Here is a 15,967-nt window from a genome sequence, read left to right as displayed (position 1 = left end):
TAATATAATAACCATGTCATCAACATATAATATAATACTAACATGACCAGACTCGCTCTGTTACTAAATGAACTACATATCTTTCAGTTTATAATTTTCTTCAACAGAGATCCATATGTATTCTAAATCCCTCGTAAATTGCTTTTCTCGGCCTAGGATGACAGTAGTGTGATCAGCATTCAAGATAGTCCTAACGTCGGCATGGGGAACCTTCAACTTCATGTTGTGGCTACACTCCAATGGGACAACATTGTCTTTGTCGCCTTGGATGACCGTCAGCACTACTCGCAATTCTCTCACGGCTTCCAAATTCTCATCCATTAATTTTGCTCCCCCACATATCACATTATGCATAGTGTGCCATGCCGAATGATGTGTGTGCCTCGTCAAGTCAAAAAGCTTTAACTGCAGATCCCTGAAACATTAAAAATCAGTTGAGATATTTTGCTTCCATTTAAATTAAACAAGAGAATACATACGATTATGCAAACGTTTTTTTTTTTTTTGGAAGGTACGATTATGCAAACTTGCCTTCTTTGAGTGAGTAAGTTTAGAATCCATTCCCATCTCCTGTGGTTTTTGCAAACTAGGAAGCAGACACTTCTACCCAAGTGTTCATACCACGACATAAATGATGAAGCAAACAGTAATGGTGGCCACAATCTCCTCTCGGCCAGTCTGTTAAGTGCAATTAAACTTGCTCTCTCTTTTGATGGAGGGAAGTAAGGCTGAACATCCAAAAAAATAAAAAATAAATAAATAAATCCTTCCCCCATGAACTAAATAAGACAGTATCTAGCATGATATAAATAAGAAAAACCAAGATAAGATGGACAAACAACCTAGACTTAAAAGTTAAACTAAGCAAATGAAAGCTGAAAAGTTCTAAGGCACTAGAGAAACTCCAACTCACGTCTCTAAATTTTTCCTCCAAATTGGTATTCTCTAAATTTAGAGAAGATGCTCACCTCCAAAACAATTTGAACTCCAACAGACCCCTTCTCTAAAACACTATCCATTCTCTAAAACATTATTCATTCACCTAAAAAAGTTGAAAAGAGAAGGGTGTAAAAATGGTATTTAAAATATGTTCCATAAAAAGAGAAGGTCAAAAATGCCATTTATGGAAATAAGGGGATAAAATGGGTATTTAGAAAACATGAATAGTGATTTAGAGAGGAGTGACTTTTTGCTCAGAGAATTTATCGTCACAGTACTCACTCTAACGTGTGCCACGTCAAGCCTAACAACAGTAATGTTGTAAATTGGGAATGCATTCAATCATGTAGGCTCATGTGATTAGTGGATCCTGGATTCTGTGAGAAATGTGAGCAAAATAAAATTCTTTAGAGAGGCCCACTAAAATTTCTCAGGATCTCTATATTTGGAGATGTAAACAGTGATTTAGAGGGGGTCTCTCTAAAATAGAGACCAGTTGGAGTTAGGTTCGGATGTCTCTATCTCTAAATTTAGAGTTTTAGAGACCGGTTGGAGTTGCTCTTAGTAGCAAACCTAGGCCCTGACAGAACCTCACTATAAAGGAGTATGTTGAAAAACCTATGTGCGCTGCTACATACCCCCCCCCCCCAACCCACCCACGCCCACACACAGCAAGCGGAGACTTTATAGGTACCATTACATGAATACATTATGACTAGTTTCTCACACAAATCGTAAAAAACAAGTTCATGACTTCGAAATGTGGCTACGGTAACTCTTCGGTAGGGATCTAAATGTCTAATAGGAAGTCCAACTCCGCTGTTAAGAATTGGAGAAGACCATCATTTAGTATTTTTTTTTTTTTAATTTGTTCTTTGCAATGCTCATGCACACCATGCAAACATATTTATCAAATTGTTTCATGTACTAACCGATGCTATGAGGGTGATCGATTTCACAGATTTCATGTACTTTGCAGCTAAGGCCAATGCAATTATACCGCCCATGGAGTGAGCAACTATGTGGAAAGTGTTCAATTGAAACTGATTGATCACAGATTTCTCAACCATTTCTAAATGATCTTTCAATGTGTAGAAACAGTCCCAAGGCTTGGGGCTCTTACCAAAACCAAGTAGATCCACTGCAAACAACCTGTAATTCTGTTTTCCAGTTTCAGAGAGATTAGGAAACACTGTTTCTGTCCAAAAATAGGAGGAAGAGAGAAACCCATGCAAGAAAACTACATTTTCGACTGGCTTTCTCCTGCAGTCATCATTGGTTTCTGTCAAACATATAACAAAATAATGTTAATAGCTATCATTTAAATCAAGGAAGTCCAAAAAGCACAACCATTCCATTGGTTTTCTTCACCTTTTTTTTTACACTCCAAAGGAAATAATAAAAAAAATTCACATAGATTTAATGGAAAGACCCATTTAATTTACCCCACAATGTTCACTATACTCAATGAACTCTACCACAATACTTGGCCCATTTAATCGGCGGATCACCTCTTGGATGAAGATAGCCCCAAAAATTAGTCTGAACAGGTGATCTAAACTTTCAATTCTAGAGGGTAAAAGAAGAGATCTTCTATTGCCACACCAACTTTTACTAAGAGCACCTCAAGATGTATGCTAATTCTTTGTTGATTTCATATGAATTGGGGGTGCTCTTAGCAAAATTTTGTGTAGCAATAGAATCTCTCGAAAAGAAATAGTATGGAACAAGATTTCACCCATAAATTCCATGACATGTGCTTTTTTATTTTAATTTGCAATTTATTTTATTGCATTCAATGATTATCACACCTATTATTTACAGGTTCCTCAATGGACTGATGATTTTCTCAACTCCAACATGAAAATCTCATCATCGGCTTGAAAAAAAAATTTGCAAGAAGATTAGTGTTGCATCGATACAACTGATTAGGGTTCTAAAGCCCAAATTCTTTGGACATAATAGATTCATTGACACTCAATAACAAGTGAGCAAAGCTAAGGATGAGCATGAGCTAATTTTTGAATGTGTTAGCTTTGTTATTCTTTTGGTGTAAGAGGTTTAAGGAATTTAGGGGCATTTTTTCCGAAGATTTCCTTGTTAAATGGGAGAGGGTGTGTATTGTAAATATAGGGTAGTCTTGCTTCTTTTCCTTGGCAGTTTGTCTCCTTTTGATAGGTTTGTTTTTGTTTTATTTTGGTTGGTCTTCTTGACCTCCGCTTTTTTTAATGAAATTATCTTTACCTATCAAAAATAAATAAATACATAACAAGTGAGGGTTAATCCTCCATAAAGATCAGACAGATTTGAGCTAACTAGAAAGTTGGGACAGCTTATTTCTTATGTACACTCAGAGCTTCTACAATTATTGGAGAAGTTGGGTCAAATATGAGGGTATCCCTACTATTAGAAGTATGGAGAGTGCAGAGGAAATTGTGGATTGAGCAAAATCGATGCCAATCACAAAGAAATAAGAGAACCAACAAACAACCATATAAACAAGACACAAAATCGTATAGTTTATTACCATGGACTATATCCATGAGCGACGATGATCAAGAATTTCCACTATATAAGAATCAAATGAAGTACAAGAGTATGAGAGACATGGAATTGGGTGGAGAAACAAGACTTGCTTGGCTAACTGCAAAATTTTGGGATAAGACTGATTGTTAACTAACCAACTACTCCAAAAGACCAATCTGTTGGAGAGAAGGAAAACTATGGATATAAGAGGGTCATGAGGCTTAACTGGGGTGTGACACACCCGAGAGCAGGGGCAGATTTAGAGTCGGGCACTTGCCCTCTTTAGAATTTTCAAATCTACTAAGGATTAATGAGTTATTGCGATAGATAACATCGGCGGATAAAGAAATATGTCGCTATTACTCCCCCCCCCCCCCCCCCCAAATAAAAAAAATTTCACGCTTACGTTGCCCCCACATGGGTAAAATCCTGGATCCGCCGGAAGAGTGGAGGAAAATATACACTCAACACTACCCCTCACCCATAAGGGTGGAAAGAATCGAACCCATGACCTATTTAAACCTGGCGCTCTGATACCATGGTAAGCAACAAACTACTCCAAAAGACCAATACGTTGGAGAGGGGGAGAACTATGAATATAAGAGGGTTACAGGGCTTAACAGGAGTATGACACACCCGAAAGTGAAGGAAAATATACACTCAACAAAGACTTGGGCAACAACTACAACAATTGAGAACAAAGTGAACCATTTAAATGATATATAGTTCTCAATATGGTTCATATGGAGACTCAAAAGTATATTAGGCTATTTACATTTAGAAGAACCATTTAAACAACACCAAATCGCTGGGTAAAGGTTTTGTTGATGATGATGATGAGAGGAACAAAAAATTTGATTATTATGTTTTAATTAATTAATTTAATCAATGGTACTTGATACCAATTACTAAACCAAAAGAAGAACATAAAAGAGAGCAAATTAATTTATAATAAAAAAAAAAAGAGAGAGTTGTTTATAGCTTTATATACCTTCACCTTGTGATGATGGTTCCATTACAACAACATGAAGCTTATGGTTTCCACTTTGCTGCCATGAAACACAAGAATCACAATCACAATCAGACCACCTACTCTTCATAGAATGAGAATTAGAATTAGAAAAACAACAACCTTCTCTCTTTCTCCTCAATTTAAGAAGACCCATTATCACAACATCCCTAAATATATTCTTTCTCTGATACAAACTCTCTGAAATTTCAACTTGTTCTCTATCATTCCATTTGTTTCCACAGTAACAAGGAGTGGGATTTTCTTCCATAAATCCATCAAAAAATCTATAAAATATGCAAAGAATAATGTCCAACAAATCCAAGAAACCAAAAACAATCAAACTAATCGCTGATATGAGATTGTGAGCTGCTTTTTCTGGCCACTTCCAGGCAGAAATGGCCGGAATTTTGAGCATTTTCCGGTTAGATATGGCCGGATAAAATGAGATTCCAAAATGGGTCTTTGTAAGATTGGTGGATTGTTTTTGCACGACATAGGTTATGCCACGAAGTATTTTTACGATCATTAATAAATAACAAAAAATTAAAATTAAAAATAAAGTGTGAAATGAGCTCAAATTTGACTATAATTATTTGCATTCAACCTTATTAAAAATAAAATAAAATAAAAAAATTGAGTGTTGTTCAGGTCAGTTGTTTGCACGACATAGGTTATGCCACGAAGTACCCTTTCGAACTAATAAATAAATAAAAATAAAAAATGTGAAATGAGCTCCAATTTGACCATTTGGGGTGCCTTCAACCTTATTCAAAATAAAATAAAATAAAAAATTGAATGTTCTAGCGAATCTTAGTCTCTAAGGGTAGATGTTGTATCAGTAAAGTTGTACATTCGGTTATCAAGAATCAAATTGAATTTTTAAATTTGGTCATAAACATAAATAATCAAAACCAACCATTTAGGTTTGGATTCTATCACATGTAACATATTCAAAATCGAACCAAACTCAAAATTTTGGGTTTTTTTTGGGTTTAGTTCAATTATTTTTATCCTTTTTATTTGTATTTTTGCATGACAAAAGTACGATAATTGTTATGCCACGAAATTCCCTTTCAAAAATAAAAGTGTGAAATGAAGTCAAGTTTGAGGTCACTTCAGCATTATTATAAAAAGGGGGGAGGGGGGAATGATCACAAAGACCTATTTTTTGAAAATATGTATCAAAAAATCCTTTCTAAAAAAAATATGGACTCTTTAATATCCAATTTATCAAATATTAGTCTAAAAAGAATTTTTGAAATGAAAATACCATAATTACCTTTCAATGATTTTTTAAATTTAAAGAAACATAATTATTTGAGAATATTTGAGCTACTTCTATGTTTTATAATTGAGTCGTGCTAGAGTAACATTGTGAGGGACATTGCTGACATGGATGTATGTCAAAACCATAGATGCTTATCATCGAGATACGAATGAGAAGCATCTCGATACAAGTGAGAAGCATCTATGGTTCTGTGCACGCCAATGTCCCCCACGATGTCAATTTCAATGTTGACATGTCCCTTAACTATGGTCATCTAGATCAAATTTAAAATAAAAAAAAAACGTGTTTCTTTTATTAAAACTAGTCATCTTTAAATCACATAGATGATGGTGACTACACCAATAATGATGATGGAGATGAGTATGATCATCATCAAACTGATTTGGTCTATCTATAATAGATTTATTAAAAAATATAAATAATTTTAAATAATTAAAACATTATTTTAAAATTCAACTTGAATGTTCATCGAATTGATTCAACTCAAAAATTAGGACGTTGACACAAATAAGTCAAATAAACTTCTATTGAATTAGTTTTTAATAAATAAAAATTTTATTTTTTATTTTTCTCAAAATATTAATAACTAAATAAATTAGTCAAGTTTTTTATTGTAGTCCCTATATTTTTATATCAAACACTTTGGAAAGTTGTTAAAAGGGTATATCAGGTATTTTTCTTAAAAAAATCTTCAAAAGATCCTTGATAGACTAATATTTTATTAAGTGGGACTTATATGATCTGTATTCTTTACTAGAAGACTATTTAGTACATATTCTCAATAAAGAGTCCTTCAGAGTCATTCTCTCTTTATAAAAAAAAAAAATTGGAATCCCCTATAAATGTTCCAGCGACTCTCTGTCTCTTGAGTTAAATGTTGTAACAGTAAGGTTGAACATTCAGCTACCTAACCTTAAAAAGTATGTCAGTAAGGTTGTACATTTGGATATCTAGACTCGAATCCAATTTTTAGACTTTGTCATTAGGGATGGAAAATTTTCCCCACCCTAACCCGCCCCTACAAGGTCACTTTTTTAGCACCTTAAACGGTTTCGGATCGATTTTTGTATTAAAACTAAAAAGTCTATTCGATTTAGAGTTAGGGATGGTTTTGATATACCCCACCCCGCCCCAATAATATATTATATATATTGTTATATATTTATAAAACAATAGCTAGAGCTTGGTTTAATGGTAAGACGCAAGAACATGATCTCAGGTTCAAACCTTCTTGAATAGTTGCTAAAAGTTTTATATAATTGGCGAGGCGGGTGCAGGGCAAAAAAAATATGAACTGAATTGGGGTCGGGGTGAGAAAATATAATATGAACTGAATTGGGGTCGGGGTGAGAAAATATAATCGAAGCCGGGGGCGGATTTAGCTAAACATATAGTAGTCCCTATGGATCATAAACATAAATAACCAAAATCGACCATATAGGTTTGGATTCGGGTGTATCACATAAAACATGTTCATAATAGGATCAAACCCAAAAATTTTGCTATTTTTTGGGTTTGGTTCATTTGTGTTTTGTCATTCTAGTTTGTAGTTTTGCACAACAAAGGTGTGATAATTGTTATACCAAGAAGTTCCCTGTCGAACATTAATAAATAAATAAAAGGTGCGAAATGAGGTCAAACTTGAGGTCACTTAATCATTATTTTTTAAAAAAAATTGGATTCCCTTATAAATGTTCTACCGACTCTCTATCTCTAGGGTTAACAGTTGTGTAGTAAGGTTGTACGTTCGGGAGACCCAAACCGAATTTTCGAGCTTGGTTCGAAACATAAATAACCAAAATCGACCATATAGGTTCAGATTCAGCTGTATCACATATTACATATTCAAAACCAGACCAAACCCAAAAATTTGGATATTTGTTTGGGTTTGATTCAATTATGTTTAGTCTTTCTGGTTTGAAGTTTTGCACGACAAAAGTGAGATAACTATTATACCATGAAATTCCCCTTCAAACATTAATAAAAAATAGTGTGAAATGAGGTCAAATTTAAAATTAATTTAGCATTATTAAAAAAAAGTTGGACTCTCTTATAAATGTTCTAATGACTTTCTGTCTCTATGGTTAAATAGTGTGTCAGTAAGGTTGTACATTCGAGTACCTAGAGTTAAAAATTGTATCACTAAGCTTGTACATTTTGGTACCCAAACCCGAATTTCAATCGAATTTTCGAGCTTGGTTAGAAACATAAACAATCAAAACCAACCATATAAGTTCGGGTTCAGGTGTATCACATGTAATATATCCAAAATCAGACCAAACCCAAAAATTTTGGGTATTTTTTGGATTTGGCTCAATTATTTTCTCCTTCTAATTTGTAGTTTTGCACGGCAAAGGTTCAATACCTGTTATGTCACGAAATTCCCTTTTAAACATTGATAATATATTATATATATTGTTATATATTTATAAAACAATAGCTAGAGCTTGGTTTAATGGTAAGACGCAAGAACATGATCTCAGGTTCAAACCTTCTTGAATAGTTGCTAAAAGTTTTATATAATTGGCGGGGCGAGTGCAGGGCAAAAAAATTATGAACTGAATTGGGGTCGGGGTGAGAAATTATAATCGGAGCCGGGGGCGGATTTAGCTAAACATATAGTAGTCCCTATGGATCATAAACATAAATAACCAAAATCGACCATATAGGTTTGGATTCGGGTGTATCACATATAACATGTTCATAATAGGACCAAACCCAAAAATTTGGCTATTTTTTGGGTTTGGTTCATTTGTGCTTTGTCATTCTAGTTTGTAGTTTTGCACAACAAAGGTGCGATAATTGTTATACCAAGAAGTTCCCTTTCGAACATTAATAAATAAATAAAAGGTGTGAAATGAGGTCAAACTTGAGGTCACTTAATCATTATTTAAAAAAAAATTGGATTCCCTTATAAATGTTCTACCGACTCTCTATCTCTAGGGTTAACAGTTGTGTAGTAAGGTTGTACGTTCGGGAGACCCAAACCGAATTTTCGAGCTTGGTTCGAAACATAAATAACCAAAATCGACCATATAGGTTCAGATTCAGCTGTATCACATATTACATATTCAAAACCAGACCAAACCCAAAAATTTGGATATTTGTTTGGGTTTGATTCAATTATGTTTAGTCTTTCTGGTTTGAAGTTTTGCACGACAAAAGTGAGATAACTATTATACCATGAAATTCCCCTTCAAACATTAATAAAAAATAGTGTGAAATGAGGTCAAATTTAAAATTAATTTAGCATTATTAAAAAAAAGTTGGACTCTCTTATAAATGTTCTAATGACTTTCTGTCTCTATGGTTAAATAGTGTGTCAGTAAGGTTGTACATTCGAGTACCTAGAGTTAAAAATTGTATCACTAAGCTTGTACATTTTGGTACCCAAACCCGAATTTCAATCGAATTTTCGAGCTTGGTTAGAAACATAAACAATCAAAACCAACCATATAAGTTCGGGTTCAGGTGTATCACATGTAATATATCCAAAATCAGACCAAACCCAAAAATTTTGGGTATTTTTTGGATTTGGCTCAATTATTTTCTCCTTCTAATTTGTAGTTTTGCACGGCAAAGGTTCAATACCTGTTATGTCACGAAATTCCCTTTTAAACATTGATAATATATATATATATATATATATATATATATATGTATAAAAGTGTGAAATGAGGTCAAACTTGAGGCCCTCCCTTATAAATGTTCCACCGACTCTCTATCTCTAGGGTTAACAGTTGTGTAGTAAGGTTGTACGTTCAGGAGACCCAAACCGAATTTTTGGACTTGGTTCGAAACATAAATAACCAAAATCGACCATATAGGTTCGGATTCAGCTGTATCACATATTACATATTCAAAACCAAACCAAACCCAAAAATTTGGATATTTGTTTGGGTTTGATTCAATTATGTTTTGTCTTTCTGGTTTGAAGTTTTGCACGACAAAAGTGAGATAACTATTATACCATGAAATTCCCCTTCAAACATTAATAAAAAATAGTGTGAAATGAGGTCAAACTTAAAATTAATTTAGCATTATTAAAAAAAAGTTGGACTCCCTTATAAATGTTCTAATGACTCTCTGTCTCTATGGTTAAATAGTGTGTCAGTAAGGTTGTACATTCGAGTACCTAGAGTTAAAAATTGTATCACTAAGCTTGTACATTTTGGTACCCAAACCCGAATTTCAATCGAATTTTCGAGCTTGGTTAGAAACATAAACAATCAAAACCAACCATATAAGTTCGGGTTCAGGTGTATCACATGTAATATATCCAAAATCAGACCAAACCCAAAATTTTGGGTATTTTTTGGATTTGGCTCAATTATTTTCTCCTTCTAATTTGTAGTTTTGCACGGCAAAGGTTCAATACCTGTTATGTCACGAAATTCCCTTTTAAACATTGATAATATATATATATATATATATATATATATGTATAAAAGTGTGAAATGAGGTCAAACTTGAGGCCCTCCCTTATAAATGTTCCAATTACTCTCTATCTCTAGGATTAAACATTAGTAAGATTGTACATTCGGGTACCTATCGTTAAATGTTGTGTCAGTAAAGATGCACATTCGAGTACCCAAACCCGAATCTAAACAAAATTTTCGGGCTTGGTCAAAAATAAAAATAACCAAAATCAACCATATAGGTTCATAACATATCCAAAATCAGACCAAACCCAAAAATATGGGTATTTTTAGATTTGGTTCAATTTAATATTGTTGTAGATATAAGGAAATTAATTATAAAACTATAAATATATTAATTTTGGGAGTGTGAGAGAGGGGATTTCAACAAAAAAAAAATTTAAAAGATAGATTTTTGGGATTGATTTTGGAAAATAGGTTGGGTTCAGGTTCAATCTGGTTAATTTATTTTCAGGTTTGATCTGGGTTCAGATCCTTTTTGGGTCAGGTTTCGACTGATTTCTAGGTTTTGAGTAATATGTGCAACAAATTATGTGTAATAGAATTACGGTTTTAGAGATACCCTTCCACGTCTTGAAGAATGTTACAAATGCCCTTGAACTTGGTCTTTTGTACTAAACTAGTTAAAATGACCTTCTACTTATAGGAAAATTTTCTTAGGGGGGTTATAATATGAGTGCGAAATTGACAATATTAGATTTATCCCAGTACAAAATGGAAGATTAAATTTACCCCCTTACAAAAATGAATGTTAACTATCAATTAAGGGAATAAACCTGATATAACCAATTTAGTAGGAAGTATTACTAAAATTCTCTTCTTCGTCTTCTTCTTCTCAAAATTGGTCATTTTCGGCATTAAGATTCTATCTAATTCAACTTTTAAACCTCAAAACAAAATATGATTTTTTTGGAAGTAGAAATTGATTGAATTTTGGGTAGAAAAAATATAGGATTTTCTTTAAAGAGTTAAGCCAAGGTCATGGGCAGAGTCAAGTAAGGATGAGTGGTGGCTATAGTCCCCACTAAACATTTTGATTTTTTTTTTTTAAATTTATCCCCCAATGTTATGATTCATATTAGATAAATAACCCTTTGTTTTTCAAATTGAATACAAATGTAGCCACCCATCTGTTGTTTTTCAATTATATAAATTCTTTTGGAGTTCTAACAATTTTGTGGCTACGTGATTTTCGAGTCTAAATTTCACCATTACATGGATTTGGAGTAGCCACCATTCTTTTTAAATAAAGGATGTGAATGAGCACCCGAAAGATAATTTTTGGAAATGTATTTTTTTGTAGTGACTATTGTACATATACTAGTCTATCTAGGATCTAGGTAAGAGTTCGATTAGAGGTCGGAGGAGGTGTTAGGCACTCCTCCTTCTCCACCTTAGACGATAACCTTTAAAGACATGGCCATTTTAAGAAAATATAACAAAAAGGGAAATTAAGAAATTGACGGCTTTGTGCTCTCAAACGTGAGGGACTTTGATGTTGGCTTAGATCATCTCATCGAAAGAAGAGATCCTAACCATGTCTTACCATAAATTCATACAATTTTGTAAAGTGTTGGCTCTTGTGGTTATGGACCCACTCTCATAGAATGAAATGACCTAATCACCTACAACCTAAAACAATTTGAGTGGTGTGTACAAGTTATGAGTTGGGATTAAAGATATTAAAAGCCCAATTTACTAAAGGTAGGGAAGGATTGACATTATCTCTTAGGGCTTTCTAAACAAAAATTAAAGAAAAATAATGGGAAAGTAGCAGAGGGGAAATGGAATGGAGAAAAAGAGGGATTAATGTATTTTTTTTTTTTTGTCCTCACTCTACCTTGTTCTTGACTTATTTTTCTTGGGGCTTTCTTCTTGATCTTCAAAATAAGAGCTTTTTAACCTTGAATTCTTGAATTTTAAGGGTGAAAGTAGGGGGTATTATAGTGTAGGGATTAAGATTGTGAGAGATGTAGTTTTAAAATTTTAAGTAAGGATTTGAAAGAGACTTTAGAGAGATAGAAAGTTTTTTTGAGAGTTGAGAGGCTTGAAAGAAAATGTTCAAGCATTATTTTTTCAAAAGGTGAAGGGATTTTTATAAGTGTTGAAGGGTTACTTTCAGGGTTAAAAAAATCAAAGGTAAAAGGTGAACGGAAATGACATGAATTTTAGGCTAAAAGATTTGACATTTTGGATTAGAGAGGGGTAAGTGATATAAAATGGTTTAATGGGGTGTTCTTGACTCAAACCCGTGGATAAAATCCAATTGATTTAGTTAGGCAACCCATACTTTGGGTTAAGTGGTGGTGAAGTTAGAGGGGGTGGTGTTTGGTTGAAAGCATGGTTAATGTAAGGGGTTTGGTGAGTTGATTTTGGTAGGGTGAATTTGGTGATGACATGTGGCTAAGGGTCTGAAAAGTAGTATGTTAGGTGAAATGATTAAGGATAAGGGATATAAGGATGGTTTGTGATGAAAGTTTGGATGAAATGATGGTGTTTGGTGATGACATGTATGGATTGTGTAATTTTTTAAGGTGATGATTGGGTTAGGTAGATTAGATTTGGGAGGTTGATGGTGGTGGTAACAAGTGTCCTTTTTTGCAAGTATGGGCTTTTGAAGGTTTGTAGACCTTGATTGGGCTCATAGGGAAGTGATGTGCTTGGATTTGGTCATAGGTAGGGTATTGGGCTTAGGATTAGTTTGGGGTTAGGTTTTTGACTTGGTTAAAGCTTTGGTTTGGATTAGGTTAGGTTGAGGTATTTTTAGGAGTTAGAATTTAATTAGGTTGGAATTGACTAAAGGAATAGGATTGTGGCTAGGTTTAGGTTAGGAAATGACTAAGCATAAGAGATTAACTAAGGACTATGCTTAGGTTAGGAATTGATTTAGGATAAAATTTGAAAAATGTTTGGGATTTGGAAGTAGTGAATTCTATATGGGCTTAAGGCTTAGGACTTGATTCTAGATTTGGGATTAGAGTGATGATTGGTTGAGAAAAAGATTGGATTTAAAACTTAGATAGGCCTTATTGTGGGTTCAGAAGACTATTAAGAGTCTTAGAGCCTTTAATTTGAACAAAAAGATTGAATTTTGAAGATTTAGGCCTTTAGGCCTGTCGACAATTTTTATTTATTTATAAAAATACGTCTTTTGGGTCTTTTCAAATGGGGCAATTCAAATTAGGATGTTTACAAACTCCATCCAAGTGAACCTTATTACTTTATCAAGTTTATTACTTAATAAACCTTAGAGAGGACCACATCATTTTAAAAGATTAAATACTTATAATATTCTCAATTTTTAAACCAAATACCTATTATATTTCCTCCTCTTAACATATATTACCTCCCAAAATCATTGATCAAGTCCTTTTTTTTTAAATACGAATTTTACCATGAAAGTTAGAGAGTTATGGTGTTAGGTTATCAATGCGACCATGTAGGCTAAAAAATAGATTTGAGAGAATTGATATTGAGAGGAGAGTAGATATAATGAACATTTGATTTAAAGAATTAGGGATATTATAGGTATTTATCAATTTAAAATGATATGGATCCCACTCCAATGTTTGTTGAGCAATAAACTTGATAAAGTAAGATTCCCTTAAGTTATCAAAATTCAAAGGGATTCTTTTAATAAAATACAACAGATAGGCATGCTGGGTAAATCTTTCAAAAAAATGGTGATTTAGCCATCCACGTTTTGATCTATATTAAAGGCCCATGTGCTTTTCAAACTGTCATGCATCTCTTTGCTTTGGTCTTCTAAGATTCAAACTAAGGAAAAATGATAAGGATCTCATCATCAACCTCTATTCAATTTTTTATTTTATTTTTTTGTTGGGGGGGAGGGGGTGGGATAGATAATTTAGCCCCCTCATTTTGATAGATATTAGATATATCAGTGTTTTTATCCCTTGTAGGAATCCTACTAACTTTAAAAAAATTGGTGATTTAGCTCCTCACATTTTGATCGATATTAAAAATACCTTTGTGTTTTCAAATTGGCGACATGAATTCATTGGGCTTGATATTCTCAAACTAATGAAAAACAGCTTAAGGGCCCTCACCGTCACTACTCAGTCTCAAGAAATATAGTAATCAAGTTCATATTTTTTAATTATTTGAATGAGTTTCAATTCAATTAATTCTGATAAATTTAAATAAAAAAATCATAAAAAAGTTTGTAAAGTTTTGGGGAATATAAAATGATGTTTTTGAGTTTCTTGCCAAAACTCATCATCTTCAACTCCCTAGAAATCCTTTTCTTATGATAATCACTGAAATGTCATAAAAAAAATAACAATAAAGTCTTTGCACTTCAACACGTTTAATGTAATGTTTGATGTGTGATGTAATATGTTGCTTACTTTAAGAATCGTTTTATTTTCTTAAGATGCACATAAGCTTTTAATTTAAAAAAAAAAATAACAAAAAGAACTTTTAAACATAATGAAAACTACATAAATACCATGAAATATTACAAAAAATCAATTGTCTATACTCACATTTATCAAAAAAATCTGACAATGACGTGACATGATGACTAGATTGTGAACCATCCAATTTTATTGAGATATGCATCATTTTATCTTCATCTAAAAAATATTTAAAATATTAATAACAAAATCTTAAACATATTTTGAGAGATGTTAGTCATAGATATGTTTAAAAACGATTCTGATCAAACGATTGAGAATTATATCAAGGGAACAATTAAAAATCACCAATCTTGTCAACCCCTAAAGAATGATTTGTAAACGCTCTGCGATAGTTCTTTCAACTCTTAATAACATGTATGTACATACTATGTATTCATAAATATTTCACAAACTAATTATTGAAATAGGATTTACTAATAATTAAAAATTCATATGATCATAGGACTATCAAGACACTTTATGTGATTATTCAACATAGCGAGGTAATAAACATTATATCAAAGTGATAAAAAAAATTATATGAAAAGTTATATACACTTCAAACAATCCACGGACTTCGAACTTTTTAAGTTTAATGCTTCATTGATCATACGCAAATGATACTATAATTTTATTTAGAAAGATTTGTTCAATAAGAATATCAAGGTTTTTTGTGCTTATTTATGAAAGGTTGATAGACACTTCAAAAAATCTATAAGCCCTTTTCAAATGTATTGTCAAACATTTTTATATTTGATATTCAATCGACCACATGTAACATATATTGTAATATTATTCAAAAACAATATATCAACACTTACACACAAAAAAAAAATTATGCCAACACAATGTGATAAATTTGTTAACTCTTAAAGAAAAATATGTCAACATCGTGTTCACAGACTATTCACAAACAAGCCCTTTTTTTCATGGTTATTTAGCATAGCAATGTAGTCAACATTTTCATCAACATCACGTACTTACGCATATGCATAATCTTTGAATGATATACGTATTTCTTTGGGTTCTATTAGCCTAATTTCTTCTATAATGTTTAATTATAAATTGTCAACCATTTATGAAAGTTATGTCGACAATTTATTCAAAGTTTGTCTGTAAATTTTGCATGATTTGTCAATATTTTATCCATCGTGTATTGGAGATTTGACTTGAAATAGTATTTATCTAACTTATCAAGTGAAATGGTCTATCTATAACAAAGAAGGAAAAAAAACTTTAATAGAGATTCGACTTATAAATGAAGTTTTAATTGAAATTTAAAATATTGAAGGAATATTTACTTTTTTTGTCATTAAGTTGAAAGACACTTGCACAAAAAAAT

At 32.6% G+C, this 15,967-nt stretch overlaps 1 protein-coding gene across 2 annotated transcripts; it reads right to left on the bottom strand.

Annotated features, from left to right (window-relative positions):
* LOC147400660 (alpha/beta-Hydrolases superfamily protein) lies at positions 1 to 4,998 on the bottom strand. 2 transcript variants are annotated; one of them, XM_086446444.1, is made up of 4 exons: positions 4,463 to 4,998; positions 1,872 to 2,221; positions 532 to 728; positions 1 to 415 (listed from the first exon to the last, which is right to left on the bottom strand). In XM_086446444.1, the coding sequence occupies exons 1-4, from the start codon at positions 4,890 to 4,892 to the stop codon at positions 73 to 75; spliced, it is 1,320 nt and encodes a 439-aa protein (XP_086302570.1). In that variant the 5' UTR covers positions 4,893 to 4,998; the 3' UTR covers positions 1 to 72. The 2 variants fall into 2 exon arrangements, with proteins under 2 accessions (XP_086302570.1, XP_086302569.1); XM_086446443.1 differs by having other exon boundaries at positions 4,457 to 4,994.
* Between the last annotated feature and the right edge of the window lie 10,969 nt (positions 4,999 to 15,967).

The sequence above is a fragment of the Akebia trifoliata genome, chromosome 6 (assembly GCF_017979445.1).
Source record: "Akebia trifoliata isolate Shusen 1 chromosome 6, ASM1797944v1, whole genome shotgun sequence".
NCBI classification, from domain to species: domain Eukaryota; kingdom Viridiplantae; phylum Streptophyta; class Magnoliopsida; order Ranunculales; family Lardizabalaceae; genus Akebia; species Akebia trifoliata.
Note: the sequence above shows the minus strand (reverse complement) of the source record. Positions and strands in the feature narration are given on the sequence as shown.